This window comes from Myxocyprinus asiaticus, chromosome 40 (assembly GCF_019703515.2).
Source record: "Myxocyprinus asiaticus isolate MX2 ecotype Aquarium Trade chromosome 40, UBuf_Myxa_2, whole genome shotgun sequence".
NCBI lineage: Eukaryota > Metazoa > Chordata > Actinopteri > Cypriniformes > Catostomidae > Myxocyprinus > Myxocyprinus asiaticus.
In genome coordinates this window covers 33,082,949-33,109,397 of record NC_059383.1, presented here as the reverse complement: position 1 = coordinate 33,109,397, position 26,449 = coordinate 33,082,949, and the positions used below count along the sequence as shown (strand labels likewise).

General features: G+C 38.5%; 1 protein-coding gene across 23 annotated transcripts in view; it reads right to left on the bottom strand.

The window, feature by feature from the left end:
- LOC127430708 (calpastatin-like) overlaps positions 1-22,959 on the bottom strand; it is a 50,444-nt gene extending 27,485 nt beyond the window's left edge. For 2 of the 23 annotated variants that reach the window (XM_051680683.1, XM_051680686.1), the window contains exons 1-2: positions 22,837-22,947; positions 21,566-21,622 (exon numbers count right to left, since the gene is read on the bottom strand). In XM_051680683.1, coding sequence (XP_051536643.1) covers positions 21,566-21,622; positions 22,837-22,884 — 105 coding nt within the window. In that variant the 5' untranslated portion in view covers positions 22,885-22,947. Of the gene's footprint in view, positions 1-1,047; positions 1,213-16,767; positions 16,959-21,565; positions 21,623-22,205; positions 22,294-22,836 lie in introns of those variants that run through there. The other 21 variants (XM_051680680.1, XM_051680692.1, XM_051680676.1 and 18 more) reach the window with 17 other exon arrangements.
- Positions 22,960-26,449: the final 3,490 nt, after the last annotated feature.

Genomic DNA, 26,449 nt, shown 5'->3' with positions numbered 1-26,449 from the left:
AATCATTTTGTGACTTCTAACAACTGTAATATTGGCTGGTTCATAACAAACCTTATAATGAAAGAGAAAGATCTACATTAGTATGAGGTAACATCCTGGCTGCGGAAAATGTATATTTTAGAGTTCAAGTTGCTGCTTGCAAGCAATCAAGTATGCACTCCAAGTATGCGCTAAATACCTAGCAGCAAAGTATGGGCAAATGACTGGTATAATGTAGTAGAACTGGGAATAATCCAGTGGACTTGATTTGTTTAATCTATTTTGTAGTTGTTTTCTGCACGTATCTGCATGGATTCATTTTTTTAAACATTTAAAGTGGTTCAACATGAATTAAACCACTTCCTTTTGACAGTTTGTGCATATTCGACTGTAACTGAACAGTGAGCACGCAGGTTTCCAAAACAGCCCAACAGAGCCAATTCACTCATGATGGCATCAGCATAAACTGGGCCAAGAAAACAAGTCCATGCTAGATTCCATCTGGCTTGCACCTTCAGCCATCTGTAACCAATCAGACAGAGTGTAAAGCACTTTATGCATTATGAAATGAATTAATTACCCATCTATGGTTACTAACATGAAACATTACCTCACACCATCAGCTTCACTCAAAATAGATTACAAAATATAAAAATACCATACTAAGGTTGTGATAAGCACCTAAAAAATGTGAGCACACTGACAGACCTCTGCTTGACATTGAAATCAAGTCCCTTAATAAATCGGTTCTAAGAAGTAAAATGGCTTCTAAAACATTGTAAGCAAATATAGTGAACAAAAACAGTAAACTTAAAAATATGTCCTATTGCTTCCAATAAAGTAAGACTAGTGTATTAGTTTGAAAAACTAGACCGTGTTCAGATTCATAGTTAGTAAGAAACAAACTCAGGGCTTCTCAGATGACAACGAAACAAGCAGAGTCTCATTTGTGCCAAACACTTCGTAACAGTTTCCATGAATTGCAGCACAGTTGGCACAATCTTCAGCTATAGGCAGGTATACTGGCAGGAAACCACACACAGAAAACCAAAAGCTATTGATACGTACCATCTGTAACAAAAATGAGAGCACGTCCTGTTTCACTTGCGCACTTTAGGGCTAGAATCCAGTATAATGAGAGTTACCTTAAATCCTCTTGGTCTGAAACATACAAAATATATCTCCCATGCACACATACACCAACAGAAACACGCCCAGCACTGAAGGCTTATGTCTCAAACTCCTCCCACTTTAGCCAGATGAAAAGATCTGAACAACTGAAAATCCTGCCCCCAAACCATGATGCACTGTTTAATAGTTCTGATTGGCTGAGAGGGCACAGTCCCGCCCACTTGCACTGCTAGCCAGGAAAAGTAAACACTGACAAACTCTTTCCATACGAAACAGGAAGTTGGACTTGGGGTGGTGGTTGTGGGTTTGAAAGATAGGACAACTACACTGCTTTGAGGGGGTTAGGGTAGGTCTAGATTGATAAGCAGTTGTGCACCGTCCTGTGAGGACTAGAAAGGAAAAGAGGCAGTACAGAGACAAACCTTTCAGTGCAGGGTGTGTCAAATGCACTCACTACTCAGGAATCTGCACTGCACAACGTAACCATCAACCCAAAGAGAGAGAAACAGCATCACATAAGCGTCAAACCACACCCAGGGAATGGAAAAAGAACAGGAGGACTGGAACGTGAGAGAGAGAGAAAGAGAATGATTTAATACAGAGGTTTTCAAACTATTTAATGCCATAAAGGAACCCCAAATAGTATAACTCTCTTGTGAAGGACCCCCTTCCTAAAATATAAAGGCAACTATATATTCTTATTAATACAGATCCATTTATACTGTGTGTGAAAAATAAGTGTGATATTATAAATACAATATTCTGTTTCAAAAAATTAATTAATTATAGGCTTTTATTTGTCATTGTACTAAAGGCCAAAACTAAAAGCCAAAACAATATTGAAATATGATCTGGTAAATATTTTCTTTGTACTAAAATTACAGTGTATAATCTTCGACCCAATATTAGAATATGATTTATTTTTTTAGAATTAAAATCAAATTAATCTGTTTAGCACTTTTGATAATAAAATTTGTTCCAAGGTAGTTTTACAAAAAATAGTGTCATTTATCCAGTTAGCAAGCTAAAGGCAACAGTAGAGAGGAAAAACTCATAAAAACATAACACAAAAACACTATTCTTGGACATCCATACATTGCAAAGAAGACAGATGAACATTTATAAATAAATTAAAAAACAATCACAAATTTCCTTTATTTTTATTTCCTTTTGTGGACCCCACAGAAATTATATAAAATATGTGTTACAAATTACTTAATGAAAATTAGCTTTTTATTCAAAGTACTACTAATAATAATAATTCTATGCATCTACCCCTCCCCCCCCAGCACCCCTTTGTGGCCCCCAGTGTGAAAACTACTGATTTAATACAAATCAGAATGGAAAGGCAAAGGACGAAAAAGAGAAATACATTTGGAGAGCATGAAAACTTCTGACTCATGAGCCCTGCTTCAAACGGAAGCATGGACTTGCAGCAGAACTGAGCTCGGTCCAGTGCTTATGTAAGAGAAACACAGCATGTTACATAGCGTACGCGACTGCATGCTTTGGCTCACTAACTTTATATACACTTCTATAGGTAAAACAAAAGGCAAAGCTGGTTTGTTTTTTCAGACAGGACTCCAATATGACTAATTACTCGATCACAGTGTTACTTAGCCCAACATTTATGAGAACAGCGCCCTCTGGTGTATGACTGAGCTCACATCAAGCCAAGTCAAACATGCAAATTTAATCAATGGTAAAAACAATGAGCACACTATGAAAACACAAACATAACCACCCAATAGATGGATGACTAATGATTCACCATGATCAAAATGACTCAGTTATCTATTAGCATTCCCATGCATTGATGTCTTTACAACGCTGATTGGCTAATGGCACAACAAGAACTAGCACAGTCCCAAGTCCTTCACTAGTGACTATCCTGTGATGTAATAGGCAGCAGGCAGGGGAAAACAAGTCTATAGCTTAGTTCGGAATGGCTCACTACCCATACTGCTCTTACTGCTTTCGGCAAATCTACATGGCAGAAGTAGTAGGAGAATGGCAGTGTGCCGTTCCAAATATGACCCGGCCCTCCAAAAACCAGGCACTGGTAAAACATCTACTATAGTATTATGAAATATTAGTCAGATATATATAGCTTGCAAAAACATTAATTTGTCTGAATAGAGCTGTTCAGGTTGTAGTTCAAAAATCCTGAAGAGAATTATCATTTTGAGCCATGTGTTGTTGAGATTTTCCTTTGGGTTTTTATAATGGCAGTTTTTGATTTACAAGTAAAATAAAGTCTGTGGTCAACATTACTTGAAGATACTTGGACATTTTGTTCCACAACATAAATTACACACAGTCATACCCCAAACGTGAATTAAGAAGCTGCAATATTTTTTGAAAAGCTACACCGATCAGCCACAACATTAAAACTACTTGCCTAATATCATGTAGGTCCCCCTCGTGCCGCCAAAACAGCTCTGACCTATCGAGGCATGGACTCCACAAGACCTCTGAAGGTGTCATGTGGTATCTGGCACCAAGACGATAGTAGCAGATCCTTTAAGTCTTGTAAGTTGCGAGATGAGGCCTCCGTGGATCGGATTTATTGTCCAGCACATCCCATAGATGCTCAATCAGATTGAGATCTGGGGAATTTGGAGGCCAAGTCAACACCTTGAACTTTTTGTCATGTTCCTCAAACCATTCATGAACAATTTTTGCAGTGTGGCAGATCGCATTACCCTGCTGAAAGAGGCCACTGCCATCAGGGAATACCGTTGCCATGAAGGGGCGCACATGGGCTGCAACAATCTTTAGGTATGTGGTACGTGTCAAAGTAAAATCCACATGAATGCCAGGACCCAAGGTTTCCCAGCAGAACATTGCCCAGAGCATCACACTGCCTCCGCCAGCCTGCCTTCTTCCTATGGTGCATCTTGCTGTCATCTCAGCTGGTAAACGATGCACACACACCCGGCCGTCCACATGATCTAAAAGAAAATGGGATTCATCAGACCAGGCCACCTTCCTCCATTGCTCCATGGTCCAGTTCTGATGCTCACGTGCCCATTGTAGGCGTTTTCAGCGGTGGACAGGGGTCAGCATGGGTACTCTGACCATCTGCGGCTACGCAGCCCCATACACAGCAAGCTGCAATGCACTGTGTGTTCTGACACCTTTCTATCATGGCCAGCATTAAGTTTTTCAGCAATTTGTGCTACAGTAGCTCTTCTGTGGGATCGGACCAGACAAGCTAGCCTTCACTCCCCACGCGCATCAATGAGCCTTGGGCGCCCATGGCCCTGTCACTGGATCACTGGTTGACCTTCCTTGGACCACTTTTGGTAGGTACTTACCACTGCATACCGGGAACACCCCACAAGACCTGCTGTTTTGGAGATGCTCTGACCCAGTCATCTAGCCATCACAATTTGTCCCTTGTCAAGTCACTCAGATCCTTATGCTTGTCCATTTTTCCTGCTTCCAACTTATTCACTTGCAGCCTAATATATCCCACCCCTTGACAGGTGCCATTGTAACGAGATTATACATTTTATTCACTTCACCTGTCAGTGGTTTTAATGTTGTGGCTGATCAGTGTATGTTGCTAACAAGTTGTTAGATAAGAACTACTATGGTTTTCTTTTCCATTTCGTCAGGCACGTTCACTCACATGCTTGTGGATTTTTTTAGTCCTTATCTAGCAACTCATTACCAACATCCATTTTTTTTTTTTTTTTACTCAGCAGCTTCAGAATTCATGTTTGAAGTATGTCTGTGTATATTACAGTAAAGTATCTTCAAGCAATGTTTACCACAGACCTTATTTTACTGATAATGTAAATTGGAAAAACCCTTAGGAAATTCCTGAGGTTGAATTAGCCATCCGTGTTCGCCTACAAACTGACACCATAGCTGAACATGGCTAATTTTGAATGACATCAATGGAGAAACAGGCTTTTTGCCCACATAAGGGGCTGTTCTGAAAGAATGCGTTCTTGCGATAAAAAAGCTAGATGCAGTGCAATGAATGGAAAAGAATTCTGGTGTCTCAAGATGCATTTTTAAATATTGAAGTTCCTTTAACTTGACGCTGCATCTTAAAAAACGTTATGCTCCTCTGCGAGACGCTGGAAAAAACGTACATCGCTGCAGAGACGGGGCACAACGGTCAAAGACAAGATTGGGGTGGGGTGGAATAATAGGGTTCAAAACAGTGTTACTATGAATGCAAACTTTAATACAGTGAAAAAGACACTATTAGCATAACATAAATATATCTAAATAAATAAAAATTTCCAACATTCTTTTGAATGTCAATGTACTAAAATAAAATATTTGATGCCATGAGTGTACCTTCATTTACTATTACTATTATTTTGAATGGCCATGGAAAATGAAGCAATGTGACAATGTAACAATTTTTTGTGCAAATCTTCTGTAAATTTTCACTTTCGTTTGGGCATTGTTTCCACTCAGCTGTCATTTGCTGCTACTGTCAAGCAACTGTTTGATGCCGAACATAACAGCGCTTCGTGCGTTCGCGGAGAGATTGTCAGGCAGGAATTTGGCCAATAGTTGCTGCAAGCCTCTTATAATCGACCAATTGGTGTGTGAGAAGGTGGGACTTACAAAGAGGGGTTAAAGCAATGCAAATATGCGCACACACACAGTGAAGTATTAGACCAGATGCACATCATAATGCAACTAAAGCCGAATCCCGGACATTTTCGCAAATTTAGAAATCCCGGCCGGACGCTTTTTTAAGGTCCGAAAAAGAGAACATGTCCAGGAAAAAGAGGATGTTTGGTCACCCTAGGATAACTTACATGCTAACCAGCCAAACTTGACCCCTTAATATTCAGAACACCTGGGCCACTTTTGTCTATGCACAAGTCAAATAAACAGTGAGATTTCCACCAAATTTCCTGCACAAGAAAAGGCCACAAGCAAAAAATAACAAAGCCCTGAATACAGCACATGAGACAACTGAGACAACTATTCACCTATCAACAACCATCTATCTATCTATCTATTGTCCCTATGAGAACAACAGCTTGTGTTGTAAGCATGTGCACTACCAAATGTGCCAGGACTCCGACTGTACTTTGATACATACAGTACCATGGTACTTTTTGATTACCATATTCATTTACCAAGGTAATTCAATGTTACTGTCAGGTCAAAGAATACCATAGCATTACCATCATGGTAGTGTCAAAAAACATGGTATTTTCTTAGTTTTTCCCAAAGTATACGGTAACACCTTTGTACATTTTAGGCAGCTGAAATGCTTGTACACCCTCATGTCATTAAAAAGGTTTCGCCCCAGTGACAAAGTTCCCACCTTTCTGACAGCAAAATCTGCCAATCTGGGTGGAGATTTTGAGGTGCACATCACAACCCAAAAACACTTCTCGCAAAACAAAATATAATTGAAGTTAAACACCCAAATATCTAAGTTTGTTTTCGTATGCATGCTGGAATGCAGCTACATTCCACAAAGCCACATATGCAGACAGGAACCTTTGACTCCAACCAAATAAGGCAAACAAAAAATAACCAATTATCAAAAGCAACTGATATGAAGAGCTGCCCTTTGCACAGAGCGACCAAAACAACAAGGTTTCATCCATCTGATTTATGATATAACTTGCTCATCTGAAAATGTGGCACTGTATGAAGGTTTGAGTATGGAGAGGTATGTGCACAAACGAAGCATGCTTCAGCAGGACAAGAAACAGAGAGCAACTAAACAAGTGTATTGCTTAGCAACACTTATCTGTTAATAAATGAGTCTTTCATCAGTGTTGAGCCCCACCCACATGCTAAGGTCAAGGGGTGATGGTGACATAAATGGCATGGAGAGCAGGGTGCCTGATGGCCAATATGATATAAGCAATAAAATGTAATGTCAGCAAATTAGACAGAAAATCTATTTAATATGTATTTTACACAATATGTAATCAATAAAAAAAATAGTTGGAAGGTTTTTACAACTCTGTTTGGTGCTATTTGGTGCCGACAAATCATGATTGGTTTTTTTAAATTATCTGCATCAGCAGATAAAATGTCCTATTTGGCCGATTAGTTTCTAATCTACATGAAGGAGCTGTCTGAGACATGCTAATGACCAATCACAGTTTGTTTTGTTGTCAGTGCCATCATGTTAGCACAATAATAAACCGGTGTGCAGTCTCATTTAAACGGTCCCACATATCAGACCCATGACAGACGCGTAAAAGCTTATGATGTTTAAAGTGCTTGGGTGTTTCATTCTCCCTCTCTCATTTCTTAACAGTTCCCTGTAATGTTTACTGTCTTGTCTAATGATAAAAAGACAAATATCAATTAAACTTCTATCATGTATCATCTGCAATGATACACGCTATAGGTGAATGTCATATCCACTGGGCGGGCACTGTTTGTACAATTAGTTTGATTTGGTCTTTTTGTGAGAAAATATGATTGCTAATGTGCACATACCGTCCAAGGTTGCTGGAATACTGTTTCCACTATTATTTCCTTCTTCCTAATGTATTACAATTTCTTTATGTGCAAACAATTAAAGCTAGCGGCAACATAACGCTTGGGTTTGAAACATCACTTCCGTCAGCTGTTATACGGCGAATGCTTCTGTGCAGTATAAAACTGTTAATTGTTCCATTTGGGATGATACTACACTTAGTGCATAGTACATTATGTAAGTGTGTATAGTGTGTAGTTTGGAACATAGCTTTAGTTTAAGGATTTTGAAATAATCCTAAAAACAAGGTTTGTAGAATAACAGCATGTTGGCTTTGTCAAACCATCTTAAGGTTTGGAGAAAAACAGTGGCTTCATCATGCAAACATAATAATTCTATATGCAAATATTAAAATGCAACTTGCCATATAATCCTGCATTATAGTAGGATAGCAAATGTGCTTTAATTTAGATTTATTTACATTGCGGCAATTAAAGATTTTAACATCTAAATTAATATGATTCTGGTGATAGATTTACTTTCACTCATGACTTTCCATTTGAACTCTAAGAGGTCATATACAACAGAAAATTAAGCCAGCTAAAGAACCCCAAATATACACAAATAAAGCCCCAAATATACACAAAGAAATTAAATGTAATCATGGGACTACCACTGTACTGTATACAGACACACAAACACACATATCCTCATACGTTCCAATGCAGACACGAGCCACATACACATAGAAGTACGTTGAATGATGTCACAATTCTGAAGAAATCTTACATTATTGAATCACAGCATGTGACAATGATGAAGACATATCTTTTCAGGTATGATTTGATTGAGTCAGACTCAGCACATTATGACGCAATGATTGCAAAACAACAGAACTGAATCAATCATGTTAAACCTTAGACACCAACTCTGACATCACAATTTCCTCTCCCTTTCCATCTTTTTCTGCTTTTTACCTTCTCTGTCTCTTTACACTTTGAGTATTATTAACTTTGAAATTTAAGGTACTGCAAATGTCCTGTTTAGCAATTCTGTCTAAATTTAGCTGTGTACAATCTCCATGAGGTTGTTGACTGAGTTCCTTTCCAAGAGTCAGTGGGCACCTGGAGCCAGTTTGCTGTCTGTCTGCTTATTCAAGCATAACACCTCATACAAACATGTTGTTTCAATGTTTCAAGTCTTCCTGAATAATGGCTGATTCTCTACAAAATCTTTATGTTCCAAAACCTACATAGAAAGCTGTCTGATTACATAAATAGACTCTCATAAGAGACAGATTTGTAACAACCTATGCAGCAACTACATGCACCACACAAATAGCACTCCTCTCTTTAAGTGCACAGACTTGACTTACAGTTGTTTAATGTTAGCATGTTGCTAAGCTAATGGCTTGGTACTCTATGAAGGATGAAATACAAAACTGTGACTATTTGCACCCCGTTTTAAATAGCATCTGCCACACAGTGCAGCTATTGCCATCCCAGTTGTCTGGTGAATCCACAGAAATATATGACAAACTAGACAACAGGTGTCGCTGCAGTGGCGTGGGGGGTAAAGATGATGTGAATGTGTAGTGTTGTCCTAGTAACCCCGGTTCAATTCTGCCTTTTGTCCCATTCTTTTTCCCCATCCAATTTCTTGTTTCCACTCTTAACATTTCCTTTAATACTACTTAAAATAATAGATACAAATTTATATAAATGTTGATTTCATCACAGTGATTTGGTTACGGTAAATGTCAGGGAGTGCAGAGAGGGGTTTGATCTGGAGGCGGGGTCTGTGGATTGCACTCACACTGCGACTCAGCGTCACTTGTGTGTAGATTGCATCACTGTATTATTATAGTAATATTGTAATAACCATTTTTTTTTGGCAGAAAACATAGTTTTAATGCAATTAACCATGGTGTTACTAAAGTAATATGGTGGTAATATAGTAACCATGGTTAATTTTGTGGTTACTGTAAATTTACAATAAAACACCATGGTGAAACTGGTAACTGTAATAAAACCAAGGTTATTTTTTCTAAGGTAAGGTTAAGGTTAAGTTTAGGGGTAGGGGTTAATTTGGCGCCAGAGCATGTCAGGGAAGGCGCAGTGATTGATGATAATTTCACCAAGTAAAATAAAAAGATATATAAATACAATTACAATTTATTGTGGAGATAAAATGAAAATTATTGGCATAATGGACCATAGTCCTGCTTAATAGACCATAGCTCTATGGCGTTATAATATTGTTAATGTCTAGAGCACAACATGCAAGAGCACATCCATGTACCGGTTGCGCCAGGGTGAATCTCTCCGCTTGCACACGGGCAACTCTCGCTCAAAACTGGACGCACGCTCTCAAATAAACTACACAGCTCTGCCTCCGCTCATTCATATTCTGCTTCTGCAGACATGTTATATCAAGGGAGAAACAATACCAGAGTTTGAGTAATCAACTCATCATTTGGCTGGTAACTTTTTTTTTTTTAAATGTATTTATTTATTTTTTTTGAAAATGCAGCATGTGGTTAAATTCGTATTGTAAGAATGATATTCTGATTCTCACTGACGATGTAAGTGACGTGAGCAAACAAAACTGTCAATTAAACATCTGTTGTGACTGACATCTTCTGTCACCTCAGTGGAAAACAGCTGCAAGTTAATCTAAGGCGCAGAAAATCATGCGTGTCCATTATTACAAGTTCAACATGACATCGGGTTGATGTGCAGTTTCACATAGAGATGGAGATTGGCTCATCTGCTGCGAGTTTATCACAGATAAAAACAGGCTAAAAACAGTTAAGTAATCTCATTGTCATGAGGACGATATGGTATTTTTAACAAAAAATAATGCAGAATTTCTTATTATTAATAGAAACATTTATAGCTGTTAATCACGCATCGGTGTTTAATGCATTGGCTGAATCAGTCTGTCAGACTGAATTAATAGTTTTATATACATACAGTTGTGCTCAAAAGTTTGCACACCCTGGCAGAAATTGTGAAATATTGGCATTGATTTTGAAAATATGACCGATCATGCAAAAAAACTGTCTTTTATTTAAGGATAGTGATCATATGAAGCCATTTATTATCACATAGTTGTTTGGCTCCTTTTTAATCATAATGATAACAGAAATCACCCAAATGGCCCTGATCAAAAGTTTACATACCCTTGAATGTTTGGCCTTGTTACAGACACACAAGGTGACACACACAGGTTTAAATGGCAATTAAAGGTTAATTTAACACACCTGTGGCTTTTTAAATTGCAATTAGTGTCTGTGTATAAATAGTCAATGAGTTTGTTAGCTCTCACGTGGATGCACTGAGCAGGCTATATACTGAGCCATGGGGAGCAGAAAAGAACTGTCAAAAGACCTGCGTAACAAGGTAATGGAACTTATAATGATGGAAAAGTATATAAAAAGATATCCAAAGCCTTGAAAATGCCAGTCAATACTGTTCAATCACTTATTAAGAAGTGGAAAATTCGGGGATCTCTTGATATCAAGCCACGGTCAGGTAGACCAAGAAAGATTTCAGCCACAACTGCCAGAAGAATTGTTCGGGATACAAAGAAAAACCCACAGGTAACCTCAGGAGAAATATAGGCTGCTCTGGAAAAAGATGGTGTGGTTGTTTCAAGGAGCACAATACAATGATACAAAAATGAGCTGCATGGTCGAGTTGCCAGACAGAAGACTTTACTGCGCCAATGCCACAAAAAAGCCCGGTTACAATATGCCCGACAACACCTCGACACACCTCACAGCTTCTGGCACACTGTAATTTGGAGTGACGAGACCAAAATAGAGCTTTATGGTCACAACCATAAGCGCTATTTTTGGAGAGGGGTCAACAAGTCCTATAGTGAAAAGAATACCATCCCCACTGTGAAGCATGGTGGTGGTTCAGTGATGTTTTGGGGATATATGAGCTCTAAAAGCACGGGGAATCTTGTGAAAATTGATGGCAAGATGAATGCAGCATGTTATCAGAAAATACTGGCAGACAATTTGCATTCTTCTGCATGAAAGCTGCGCATGGGATGCTCTTGGACTTTCCGGCATTACAATGACCCTAAGCACAAGGCCAAGTTGACCCTCCAGTGGTTACAGCAGAAAAAGGTGAAGGTTCTGGAGTGGCCTTCACAGTCTCCTGACCTTAATATAATCGAGCCACTCTGGGGAGATTTCAAACGTGCGGTTCATGCAAGACGACCAAAGACTTTGCATGACCTGGAGGCATTTTGCCAAGACGAATGGGCAGCTATACCACCTGCAAGAATTTGGGGCCTCATAGACAACTATTACAAAAGACTGCATGCTGTCAATGATGCTAAAGGGGGCAATACACAGTATTAAGAACTAAGGGTATGCAGACTTTTGAACAGGGGTCATTTCATTTTTTTCTTTGTTGCCACGTTTTGTTTTATGATTGTGCCATTTTGTTATAACCTACAGTTGAATATGAATCCCATAAGAAATAAAATAAATGTGTTTTGCCTGCTCACTCATGTTTCTTTAAATATGGTACATATATTACCAATTCTCCAAGGGTATGCAAACTTTTGAGCACAACTGTGTGTGTGTGTGTGTGTGTGTGTGTGTGTGTGTGTATATATATATATATATATATATATATATATATATATATATACACACACACACAGTATATATTTAAATTAAACTAATTTCATCTTGGAGGGAAATATCAGTACATTTACAATCAATATTTATGTTGAGTTTCTCTAACTTTTCCACTTCCAATCTAGACACTTTTGGGAATATCTAACTAAAAGTAGCAATGCTATTAACTTAAATTTCAGTAGCGTGACAGGAGCAGCTATTTTCACAATGGTGTAGCTTTTTAAGTAATGAGCTCCATTTTACGAGTAGTGCTATAGCATCACGTAATGGTACATTTGTTACATTTTATTGCAAACGCTACAATGGTGCCCAGGGATGTCAAACGCGCTCACCTAAACTTTCCTCTCTCTCTCTCAAATGTAGTGCTTCTGAATCATTTAAGTGAAATGGTTCTATCGAACAGTCCATGTAAATTAGGTTAAAATAAAAATATTCACCTCTTTTTAACATTGGGAACTCCAATTCATTTTAGTGAGTCGGTTCATTCAGACGGTTCTTGTAAATGAACTAATTCACATAAATTATCCCCTAATTCGTTTGAGCCCCTGGGGACTTTGCCTTTTATTTTGAAGCTAAAAATATATTAATTGCTGCTGTTTATTACTATATATCAACTCAGTAATATAAAGTTGCTTGCCTCATCCTGGTGGGGATGAATCTCAGTTGCCTCCGCTTATGTGACAGTCAGCCCACACATCTTATCACGTGGCCTGCTGAGCATGTTACCGCAGAGAATCAGCACGTGTGGAGGCTCACGGAATTCACTGCAGCATCCACGCACAACTCACTACGTGCCCCACCGAGAGTGAGAAACACCATATTGCAACCATAAGGAAGGTAACCCATGTGACTCTACCCTCTCTAGCAACCAGGCCAATTGGTTGCTTAGGAAGCCTGGCTGGAGTCACTCACACCCTGGATTCAAACTCGCGACTCCAGGAGTGATAGTCAGCGTTGATCAAGCCTCTGATCATGCCCAGCACATATGAGAACCTCCCATGCGAAGTGTTCAGGCTAACCATGTGGACTCAAGGGCACAATGGATTTAACTCATGACATGTTGCTTACTGCTTTCAAGCCAAAAACTTTCAGGTACCACCCCAAATCTTTAACCACTATGTCACACCATCCCATGACAAAGCATGACAAGCAACAAAATCATAACCAAAATGTAATTACACATGCCAGTTGAAGTCAGGCAGTGCCAGGGAACTTGTTTGCATAGCATTTGGGATGAAGCCAACAGCTGAGATATATGACAGTCCATCTCTGACACTACCTAGGGTACAAAAATACCATCTCACAAACTCACTGGTTTTAAAACTAATATTAGCAGCAATGACTATTGTGACCCTGCTGAATCTGCAAATACACACACCTAAAGACGTGCATGCACACACAGACATACAGAAAAAGTAGTATGTGCTATTGGAAGGGCATGCTGTTGGAAAACATGTTCCTGTAGCTGTTGAGATCAATAGTGCACCACTAACTGAGCACACAAACCATTGAAAATCAATACACTATACAATACACAAAATTAAGCTTAAAATACCCTTAAACAGAGAAGAGTCTATAAGCAACAATATTTCTATCCCACAGGTTAGTCTAAGTCAACTGGAGATTGTGACGAGGAGGAGGGCGTGGCCGGGCCGTGAGGATGCATGCCTGGCGCTGAGTTGCCCCAATCAGTGGGAGAGACAGATAAGGAGGAGCTGGAGATGCCAGAGAGAGGGAGACACACAGAGCTGTGTGTGTGTGTGTCGATGTGTGTTTTGGTTATGCTGAAAAGCGGTTTTATGTTGTGTTTTCCTTATTAAAAGAGGCGTGTCTGCCACAGTGATGCCGAAACCCGGGATTGGAGGAAGACCCGTTGTCAGAGAGCCCTCGCCACTGACAGAGGATACACGATCCAGTGGTACTTGAGTGGTTCGCCAGGAGGCGGAGGAGCCCGCTGCCTTCCGCCAAGAGGTGGAGGAGCCCGCTGCCATCCGCCAGGAGGCGGAGGAGCCCACAACCGTCTGCCAGGAGGCGAAGACCAGTGCCATCACCCGGCGTCGCGGAGGACCGCTGTATAGCAGGCTGAGGACCGAATGGCACCATTGTCGGGAACCAGAGTGTATTTCTTTTTTCCTCTCTCCCCTCTCTCTCGGGCTCTCCCGCTCTCTTTCCCTCTCCCCTCTCCCTCCCCTTGTCCTACTCAGGTTCCCAGGAGGCACGGAAGACCAGCTGGCAGTGGAGCAACAGAAGGGGCAACTCCTCATATCATGCCATGTTCGAAATCACTGACATCACATTTTTTTTCCCCATTCTGATGGTTGATGTGAACATTAACTGAAGCTACTGACCCCTATCTGCTTAATTTTATGCATTACACTGCTGCCACACAATTCGCTGATTAGATAATTGCATAAATTAGTAGGTGTACAGGTGCTCCTTATTAAAGAGTTGAGTGAGTGTACAGGAAACCTGTTTGAAAACAGTCACTGGGCCTTATTCATGAACAGGAGCAGAACAAATGTGAGTAATTTTTTCAGTTCAATTCAATGGGACAGTTTACATAATGCATTTACACACAAATTTGTTCTGCTCATGTTTCATGAATTAGGCCCAATATGTGTGTGAAATCCGTTTGGTGATACTAGTGGTGCAGAAATTACACAATTCAGCTTTAAAGAGCTGTTGGCTGTCTATCACAGTGCTTTTAGTCTGAAATGATTCTAGATTTTCTTTAGCATATATACTTATGCATATAACGTTAAAATAATCTTATGAAACCTTAATTTGTTTTGTACCATAAATTTGAATGTTCAAGCATAATTAGGTTTTAGTTAAACATCTAGTCGGGGAAATAAGTAACTTGTGTTAAATGTTATATTAAATGTAACACAATACTGTATGTTACCTATGTAATGAAGCAATATTTGCCCAACTAGATCAGATAGCATCTCTAAAGGTCATAAGGTAAAGATTTTGCAAGTCTAGAGTCACTTTTTGTGTCATTTGGTGTGACACCAAAACACCATTCTCAGATACAGTAATTACCAATATCTTGCCTTTATTTCTGTTGATTATCGTAAGATATTGGTCTATATAAGTCATTGGATACCATTTTAGGGAAACTGTATAATTCTTTATGGTGTGATAAAACGCAATTTTGGTGTGACATTTAAAATTATGACATTCCAAAATATGCTTTGCCAATAAAATTATTAAAATCGATAAAATGGCTTGTTTTAAAAACTTTGCTTCATCAAATTCAATGTGACAAAAATTAAGTTAAAACACACAAAAATTACCAATCATATATTTTTATGTGTAGTTAATCTTATTTGCAAAGTTTTTTTTTCTTGCTGTACTGTAAATATCAACTGTTCACATGTTCTGTATGAAGAATTATCTGTATGTAATCTGATCAAGTCTCCCTTCAGATCTTTTGGTGTAACGTCAGTAGCTGATGCTGAACAAGGGTGGCATGTTGCACTGTGGGTATGTGCAGCTCTGAGTGCTTCGACTGCAGCCGCTGGCTAACATCAACCACACACAGGAGAGCTCAGCTCATACATAACACCAAAATGACTCTGCATTTCCCATGACATCTGCACAACACCAGTTTTGTGTTGCAGGAATCAAAGCTGGTGGTAGAGATATTAGTATCATAATCACAAATCAGGAAAATTAATAGTTTAAAATATCAGAAAATGCAAAAGTCAGTACCAAACAGGGAAACATATGTCACAATATCCCTCAACAGATTTTCAATTTATAAAGCAAACAACATGTACATTGTACCTTTTATTGGGATAGTTCACCCAAAAATGAAAATTCTGTCATGAGACCCTCATATTGTTCGAAATCTGTATGACTTTCATCCGTTGAACACAAAAGATGTTTAGGGATTGTTAGGGACTGGCAGCCTCGTTCGCTTATATTGCAGTTTTTTTTCCCCCATACAATAAAAGCGAACGGAATTCCAAAGAAGAAAGAAAGTCATATGGGTTTGGAACAACATAAGGCTGAATAAATGATAACAGAAGTTTTGATTTTTTGTGAACTAGGACAACTAAGGACTAATTCTACAAATTTTGTATCTCTTAAGTGGTAAGACATAACACATTATCATTAATCGTCCAATTAATCGCCATTGCTTTTTCACAAACACACCCAAAAAAGCAATCAATAAAAGCCTTTAAAAGCACTGTGCACTACATCATTTGAATCTGTTGCCAGGCAAACAGTTCATGGTGACTGAAAATCCATTTGTAGAGGTGCAGTTTTATTCAAGTGCTAAATGCCCTAGTAATTCACTGTCTTTATAAACTTCACAAAACACATTTCCGAGCATTCCCCACACATTCCAGCACTCCTCCCCCAGGACTTGAACCACAGCCAAGACAAGACCTCTTGACCAGCGCTCTTATGTGACAGACCAAACACTCAGCCAAAGTTAGAAAAGCATGTTTAAATCCTTGCACTGTCAAGTCAACAGAGTCAAATCTCTGCACCTCAAACACACTCTTGCAGAATACTAAAGCAAACCTATGCACACTTTACTCTCTGTGACCTCGGTATGTGTATATCCAGTAAGTGAGACCTGTTGCTCAACGGTGGCTTCCTGCAGGACTGGTTGGTCCCGCGTGCCGCGGATCCAGCTGAAGAATTGGCCCATGTCTAGCGGTGCTTAGTGTTTAGCAGCGTCTCTGTAACTCTCCCTGCCTCTGGCTGGGTGTGTGTGTGTGCGAATGCCGTCTGAGCTACAACATATTCCAGGCACAGAGCGGAGGGGAAAGGGGAGTGGTTCTTAGTGGAGGTGGGTTCAAAAGGAGGGAGAAGAGGCATGTTCCAAGCACAGATGGGAAAGGGGAGGAGTTAGAGCTCCTAATATAGGCGGACTCAACAGGAGGGAGGGGGGGAAAGGGGCATGGCTAAAAAAGGGAAGCACATGGAATTTATATTGTCTGACCAAGATATACCAGATACACTTAGGACAGATAGGGCGTATGTTTGCTTGTTGCACCCGGCATGTTCCGAAGATAAACGTTTATGGTGATTTTTATGGTGCATTTGCAAGAGGAGCACAGAGACACTAAAATTCTTGAGCTGACAAAGAAAACAAAGTACAAACTAACTGAAGCAAAGGTATGCTGATTTCTAATGCACTGATTCTCAACTGGTGGTTTGTATCCCAAAAATGGGCCGCTGGTCTGTTTTGATAGGGTCAAGGACAACAGGGTAAATACAAATAATAAAATGAAACTAGCCATATGCATGTGTACAGTAGTTAGGATAGTCAATTAACTTTTAAAGGAATAGTTCATACAAAAGTTTAAATTGTCATCATTTACTCACCCTCATGTCATTCTAAACATATATGACTTCTGCAGAAAAGAGAAATTTCTTTAAAAGGGAGGGGACAAGGCTGTGCATCCAATCCAACTCTTAAATATTTGGGTACAAATTTCAATTCAAATGTGTTATGCTTTTAAATCACACTTGCTGTTGTTTACTACATATTTTGGAATTGTGTTGGGTCACCACTTGATAAAATCTGGGTCATGAAGCAAAACCAGTTGAGACCTACTGTTCTTATGCATAGTGCTGTGGAGAGAGATAAATAGAGAGATACAGAAACAAACACAGAGAGATTACTATGTATGATAAAAAGTGATTGTATGGTGGACAAGGGAGTACCAGACTTCTACGTCTCCATTCATGTGTCGGCTGCCAAGTGTGACTAAGATCACCAAGCTTTGATACACTTGACCCAGGGCATGCAAGCCAAACAAACCCCTAAAAGGACCCCAAGTCAAGACATCTGCTTTTCCAGCAGAAAGCCGGAAGAATGGTAAAGTAAGACCTTTTCAGTTATCAGCACAAAAGGTTATTTTCATCAGTGCAGTTTGGAAAACATGGACTCGATGTAACTGCAAAGTGCAGCTATAGGACAGTAAAGAGGAAATAAATCAGAGACCTGCACTTATGAAACATTCCACTCAAATGCCTAAACACTGTGTACTGGTATCCATCCCAAATGCACAGAACAAAGAATGTTTGTTCGGTGAGATACATCAGTTAAGGGCTTGGGTGTGGACTACAAACATCAATACTTCCCAACTGACAGCACATGAAACAGCCTTACTTTCAACACTTTTTCTAAAAAATATACTCTGAATAAAATCTAGGAGCAATGCTGCTCTACACAGAACAAAGGCTAGCATTTTCTAACACCGTTTAGAAAAATAGCTAACTTATTGCTTTTCTTTCCACCTTTCAGATCTCTCTCACAAGTAGGTTAACATTTACATTTTGGATTGGTTATCATATAGTAGTAACTAGCAAGCAGTTAGCTAATATGTAAACAACTATGACATTAACAGCTGAATAACAACACATAACACACCCTCAGGTTCAATGGTGATTCACATTTTTATAAACCAATGAATAAAATAGTATTATTTATTTATTTATTTTTGCTATGTTGAGATTTCCAACAAAAGTGGTGTACCGATAGCCTTGTCAATGGATAGTGCACGTTAGGTTTCATTTTTATTGTATTTTTTTGGTGAATTTTGTGTAAATATTGTGTAAAATAAATGTTCAATTGAACAGCTATTTTGTGTTTTTCCATGAATTCATGACCTCTACATTCTTCACGATAAAACTTTGTTCCTTTGTCGCCATTCCAGTTTATCCCAAAGGTGTTCACTGGAGTTCAGGTCTGGACCATGTTCTTACATACAAGATGGCTCTCCCCAAACATTTGCTACCAGGTTGGAAGCATACAATTCTCTAGAATGTCACTGCAAGCCATAGCATTAAGATTTGTCTTCACTAGAATTAAGAGGCCTGGCCAAACACGTTAATAAGAAGGGGGTGTCTACATACTTTGGCCATGTAGTGTCCTAAGGTCAATCTAAATCATGACATGAGTCTAATTGAGGCTTTTTAAAACCAAGACCTGAAGTGTACATGTAAACAAGACCAATATGAGAAGCTTAACTAAAAAAAGCCTGGTCCAAATTTGAATAATTATGTCCTTAATGGGGTGAAGTTTGACCTTTCTAACAGGAACATCCTGCATTTGTCCACATACCAGAAGGAAATACACATACACCCACACACGTTTATTTTCTATCATGGTGGGGGTTTTTCATTGAATTCTAGTGTTTTTATACTATGCTAATGATATTTTCTATACCTAACCCTAACCCTTACCCCTAAACCTAACCCTCACACAAGCCTGATCGCATTAAGACGCTTCATCCACACAAATGTACGCAATTACAAAAAAATCTGTTAAACAAAAGGTTTGACACACCCACATACCTTCCTGACACTTGCATAAACACTCAAACAGACATTAACACCTGAGGACAGAATTTAAATTATCATTAAAAAACAGACGTGTTTATGCAAAGAGACATTTATCTGCCATGTATAATCATTGACACTTGCAGACACACCAGCATGTTTAGCTGCTCACTAGGCCAGTAAAACCAGCTGTTTTATTTTGAGAAACTCTCAATCACGCATTCTCAAGCTTTCTTAAAGGGTTAGTTCACCCAGAAATGAACATTCAGTCATAATATACTGTACCCCTATGCCAAACTTGGTCCAAAACCTGTATTTCTTTCTTCCATAGAACAAAAAATGAGATGTTAGGCAGAATTTTAGCCTCAGTCACCAGTCATCTGGGGGGGTTCCATGGAAGAAAGAAAGTCATACGGGCTTGAAACAACATGAGGGTGCATAAACAATGAGAATTTTTATTTTTGGGGTGAACAATACCTTAATTTTTTAGAGATACCATCTTACACCATGCTTAATACTGAGATTAGAGGGCTTTTGACATTGCCAGGTTTATGTCACTGTAACTGGAGCTACTGATGAAGTGCAGTTTCAGGATATTTATAGTCACAAAATATTCCTGCGCACATTTTGTGACACAGTCACGGGACACGGACAACTCTGCAGCTCACCAGAGACCTACTACCAAACAAGTAAATCACTATTGCCACACATTCATAGATGCATTCCACTTCACAAGTTGTCCATGTCTCTGCAGGTATATAGCTCTCTGAAGTAGGAGAGTTGTGTCATAAAGGAATGCTATTTTATATTTTCTGGGCTGGACGTGCACAAATGAGAGTGCTGGATTATAAAACATCTGTGGCTTTCAAGTATTACAGTTTATATATGTGATAGCAGATTTAGTTTGGGCTTTGACTCAGTGAGAACAGCAAAATTGCCTGGCTGAGAGTGAACAAGCACCTCCATAACGTCCACAAGAGGGTGACAGTGTTCTATAAGAAGCCACCGCATATGAGGTTGACTTGATCAATAAGTTTTCCTTGGATACAGGCCTAACAAAATGGTTTTATTAATTTTGAATTGGTAACCACATTCAACAAAAAATATAATACCTCTTACAAACATTTACCATGGTTACTTCTGTTCCTGCCAGAATACCATAGTTACTACGGTTATAAAATCTTAACATTAATGGGAACTTCTTTAAACAGTAGGGTGCAATGGGGCTAAAGGTGGGCCTTGGCAAAAGGCACATTTGATTTGATTGTCTCCCAAAATATTAAATAGCATCAAAAACTACCACAGAACTAAACACCTGTTTGTCACTTTGCACTGCAAAATTGTCCTGATCCAAGAGATCATTGCGTGTAATGTCTAAAGTTTAATTTTGAGGCAATTTGATGTAATACTTAATCATTTTCAAAATGTTGTAAATATATGTAGCTATGAAAATCTCTGAAATAATCACATTTATTTGGAGACAAAATACTTATTTGTTATGTTTAGTTTTGTTCAAGGTGATGAAAGTTTTTCAATAACTGTCTAATACGTGAAAGGATAGTATTTGGGGCTAAAAGCCCCCTGTTGCAGGAGCTAAATGCCCCCATAAAACACATTGTTTTTCTTAAATGTGAGGAATACATTTGTTGTAAAAAAAAAAAAAAAAATTCAAAGTAGGCTCACACTGACTGATCCAATCACAATGGAGATTAATTTGTTGAATACTTGAAATTTTGCACTGTAACTATTGCCCCTATATCTACACTATGTCACTATAAAGACCCCTCACCTTTTTTCAAACAACTGAATTCTAATCAAAACAACTTTCTGTTATTATTTATTTTCATACAATCTTGATACATTTGTGACCACAAAAAAAGCTATTTGTCCTTAAGGTGTGCCATTAGCCCACTGTACACTACTTTTAGAACCTTGTTGTTTTTGTAACTTAATATTTGCTATATTTGTTTGTTTATTGTATAATTTCTATCTGGAAAAAGTACATTCAAAAGGATGAGTATAAACGAGCAAGCAAAGGTTGATGTACCTACCCAAAACCTTGAGGTCTGAGGGACACAGGCTTGTTTTTGTGCAGAGGGCTCACTATTCTGAAAAGAAAGAAATAAAGAGAGAGAGAGAGAGAGAGAGAGAGACTGATTTAGTACAAGTGCCCTGTCACATTGAATGAAAATAACCTTGAGGGTAAAACATTTCTTGCCAAAATGAGGAGTAAACATAGTCTCCCCTAACCTGAGGGAGATCAACCTCTTTAAGTCTTTGTTAAAAAAAAAAAAAAAAGAAAGAAAGAAACCTTAATTGAATTGTTCTATGGGAAATGGGCATACTACTAAACATCTGCTAACATTTCTTTTTTTTTTTTTACGCTTTTCGAATATATTGGCCTTAATGTAAATTTGCCAAATCCTCTCATTTCTACAGCAAAACACAGTAGGAAACTTTCAAATTCAAGCAAAAGCATTCAAACTTCACCGACATCAATAAAACCGACAACGCCCTACATCGCAAGGAGTCAATTGTTTTGGTTTTCCAATAAGTGAGTCTGTGCGAACAAAAATCGACCTAAGGCTGAAGCGTTTGCATTGCCAGTTGTTATAAAGACAGACACCCTCAAAACATATTCATATTTCAAGTAAGAAAGTTTGCTGTACATTTCGACATGTCTCTACTTACGAGCATCATCCAGTACGCAGCGTATGCCATGACGACGTCTCTTGAATTGTAACTCAGGTAACTTAAGTTTGTTTATCATTTAAGTAAGGTGCCCTCCTCTCTCTCACGCCTAGATAAAGCCACTCCCGTGCGCGAGGGTACCAGAACACACGTATAATTGCGGCAAATTAATGGTCGGGCCGGATTATCTTCGTTTCAAGACGTTCTGTGCGATGTGAAAGTTAAAGCTTAATTTGCTTTGAGCATTGTACAAATATGCAAAGCGGTTAAAACCTTCTAGGGCTAATTGAACACATTGCATTCGTATCTGGTGCTTGCGCAACACTGGTTACAAAGGCTCACCCAGCTGCAGGCTACCAAACTTAGGCTGTTTTAGCTGGTCTTTTCAGCTGGGTCATAGGCTACAATGCAAACACACTCACTTTATGGTTTACTTAAACGACTAGTCAAACGACTAGCCATAAGCAATAAATTAACTTCTAACAGAAGCAGTTATCAGTGCTTACGTAGCATTTAAGTTCCATTACAAATGAAATGTGAACATACTAGACAGCAATTTGACATCTGACTCATGGCAAGTGCTAGAAAGAATAGGCTATAAGAAAGTGTAATTGCATGTGAGGAAACATACCTCCTTGATGTTTTTCTTACGACCGTGGCATCTCTTTCTGTGCGGCATGTCTGAGGATTAAGATCACGCACTTAAAACCAACAGAGTTTTCTTTTCACCAGAGGTGGGCTTGTGGGACAGTGTTTGCTCCTCCTGCTGAGAGAGAGCACAGCTGAAGAAATCTTTGCCAGAGGATTAAAGGAGTTTTAAAAAGAGCTTGTGCAACTTTTAGTGTCCGTATGAACCACAATCTCAAGACTATGCTTATGTTTTGTGGTTATTGAGCATGCATTCATTCTGTTTTGTGGCTATCGTTGTTGAGAAAATAACTTAAACTGTGGCTATCGTTTTCGCAAGTGTCTTCTGAGGAATTTGCGAATTGATTGAACACAGCTAGGCAGTGGCGGACTGGCCATTTGGAGAACAAGGACTTTTTCCGGTGGGTCGGCCGCGTAATGGGGCTGCATGGGCCGCCGCGTTATGCAGAACGCGCCACAAAACGGCGCCGCGATATGCGGAAGGGGGCAGCCATAGGCAGAAAAGGACAGCAAACCCCCCTCCCCCCCACTCAACAACTTTTGGGCCAGTTTCTATGTAAAATCCCAGGCGAATTTTATTCCCAGTCCGCCCCTGCAGCCAGATATTTTAATGTGTGGAAAAGACATTATGTGCAGGATGTTGCATATCTGCTGAACTATAATGCCACAACCCCTCAAACAGTTTCTTAGAACTGTGTTCTCCTGCCAGCATTGTTCAGTTTGAGTGATTTTGAGCCCAGATCTTGCTCAGAGTTTAGAGAAAACTGCTGGTGACTGACGCAGGTGTGATACTTTAAAGAATAGTTTCTCAGTTCGCTCTTCCTGTGACCCCATACTTCTTTTAAATCTTTGTTTTTTTAGTCAGTGTTGGGTAAATTGCTTAAAAACTAATCCAATACAAATTACTAATTACTTCTCAGATTACTTTACCAATTATACTGTGGAAAAGTAATCACATTACTAATTAATGTTGTTACTTTCTAAAATAAGTTTCACAGAATAGTTTTTGTTTTTCAGCTCAACGAATTCAAAATAATGTCTGTATTTCCTTGATTACTGTCGCAAGCAAGTCATACACTCACACGTTTCTCCCTTACAATGACTTGTTACGGGGCCCTTCAGCTGTCACAGACACACAAACAGACGTACAAATGAACAGAATTAATGATTTAAATGTATGCCAAATATGTAATATTATTTTAGAAATATGTGTGACCCGAGCAATTTAAAATGTAATGTGTTACACTACTTTTTAACTACTTTTATGACAAAAAGTGATTCGATTACAGTAACTAATTACTTTGCATTTAAATAAAGGCTATTTCATAGAAATGTTTTGTTTGACTGTTTTTATTTTATTTTGTTAATTATATAAAATTACAGCAAATTTGTGATATCAGGTGTAATAACCTAACTAACTGATGTGATTATTATTATTATTATTATTATTGTTTATTTATATATTCATTTTTTGTGGGGTTCTGTTCACATGTTGGGTAGGCTACTTTTGCAAACAATTGTAACCATAGTTACAGCCATAACATTATATAATTACTATACGATAGTTAAAGTAGTTATTTCTTCTGTAAAATTATAATAAATTAATATGTGTTAACCTATTAAGTCTACGAAGCATTCAGGAGCATTTTGTATTTTTTTAACTGTAGGTTACTATGATGTTACGGTGGAAACTATGGTTACCATTGACATTTTTGTGATGTTTTTGTAAGGCCTTATACTAGAAAAAAAAAAAAAAAAAGAACCAGCTTGCAAGAATATACAGGAGAAACCGGTTTAATGTAATGTGTACCCTTTACAAAGTGAGTGTGTGACTGTGTGAGAAACTGAGAGTGGGTGAGTGTGGTTAAAGAAACGTATTATCAGTGGTGTAGTAGTGTCTGAGGAGGTGGGTATACTATGAATTTATGAAGGACCAAAGTTCCAGGTCAAAAGACTACTCGCTGTTCTGGCAGCCATAGGTATCATCACTTATTTAAGGTGGGCATACGCAAAATCCTTACAAAGATTGGTGGGCATACGGCGCATGCCCGAGACTACACTACTGTGTATTATGTATAATCATATAGGTATACTTAAACACATTTTTATTTGGAAAAGCCACAAAGATCGAGGGGATCCTCGCCCTGCAGACTGTAGCGCGATGACGTAGTGGATTTTGGTGACGCAGTGGATGTTTTGGTTACACTGAGTACATTATTACTTAGTATTAGAGTATTACACTGAGACATTTGTTTAATATTGCTTAGCTTTAAACTTTTTTTTTTTTTTTTTTTTGTCATAACCATGGATTTCATACATTATTTTTCCTTGTTTTATAATTTTCGAGAATTTCCCAGAATATTGCTTTAAAAATATACTCCTCATTTTAATGCGCTCCTCATTTTAACATCTCCTCTGCTGTACTAGGGTGACCATACGTCCTCTTTTTCCCGGATATGTCCTCTTTTTCGGACCTTAAAAAAGCGTCCGGCCAGGATTTCTAAATTTGCGAAAATGTCCGGGATTCGGCTTTAGTTGCATTATGATGTACATCTTGTCTAATACTTCACTGTGTGTGCGCACATATTTGCATTGCTTTAACCCCTCTTTTTAAGTCCCGCCTTCTCGCACACCAATTGGTCGATTATAAGAGGCTTGCAGCAACTATTGGCCAAATTCCTGCCTGTCAATCTCTCCGCGAACGTGCGAAGCGCTGTTGTGTTCGGCATCAAACAGTTGCTTGACAGTAGCAGCAAATGACAGCTGAGTGGAAACAATGCCCAAACGAAAGTGAAAATTTACAGAAGAGTTGCACAAAAAATTCCCATGCTTTCATCCAGGTCGAGATCCGTGGGAAGCAGAATGTATGACATGTAAAGCTGGCACTTATGTGTCAGTTGCTAATAAAGGTGCAAGTGATTTAGAAGCACACTTTAGCTCTGCGAAGCATAAAGGGTCAGCAAAAGGTGAAAGTTCATCAGGTAAATTAACGGACTACTTTTTGCGACCAGGTAAAATTGTTATCACATTGCTTCATTTTCCATTGCCATTCAAAATAATAGTAATAGTTAATGAAGGTACACTCATGGCATCAAATATTTTATTTTAGTACATGGACATTCAAAAGAATGTTGGACATTTGTATTTATTTATATATATTTATGTTATGCTAATAGTGTCTTTTTCACTGTATTAAAGTTTACATTCATAGTAACACTGTTTTGAACCCTATTATTCCAAATGATGTGACTATGTGTAATACCTCTTGTTCTTGTGGCATTGAATAAAATAAAAAACATAAAAATAAAAATACTTGGTACTTGGAGAGATCAGCAAGTCATTACCATCGAATATCCAACAGGTGGCGCGCTTATCATGTTTATTTTATTTTATTATTATTTTTATTTTTTTATTATTATTATTATTATTTTATTATTCATGCAAAACGTCTTACATGAGATTGTGTCAACAACTACAGAACAACAAGAACAGTAAAAAAAAAAAGGAAGACATATTATAAATATAATAATAATAATAGAAAAAAAAAAAAGCCAGAGAGAGAGAAAAAAAAAACATCTATACAAGGTTAAACATTG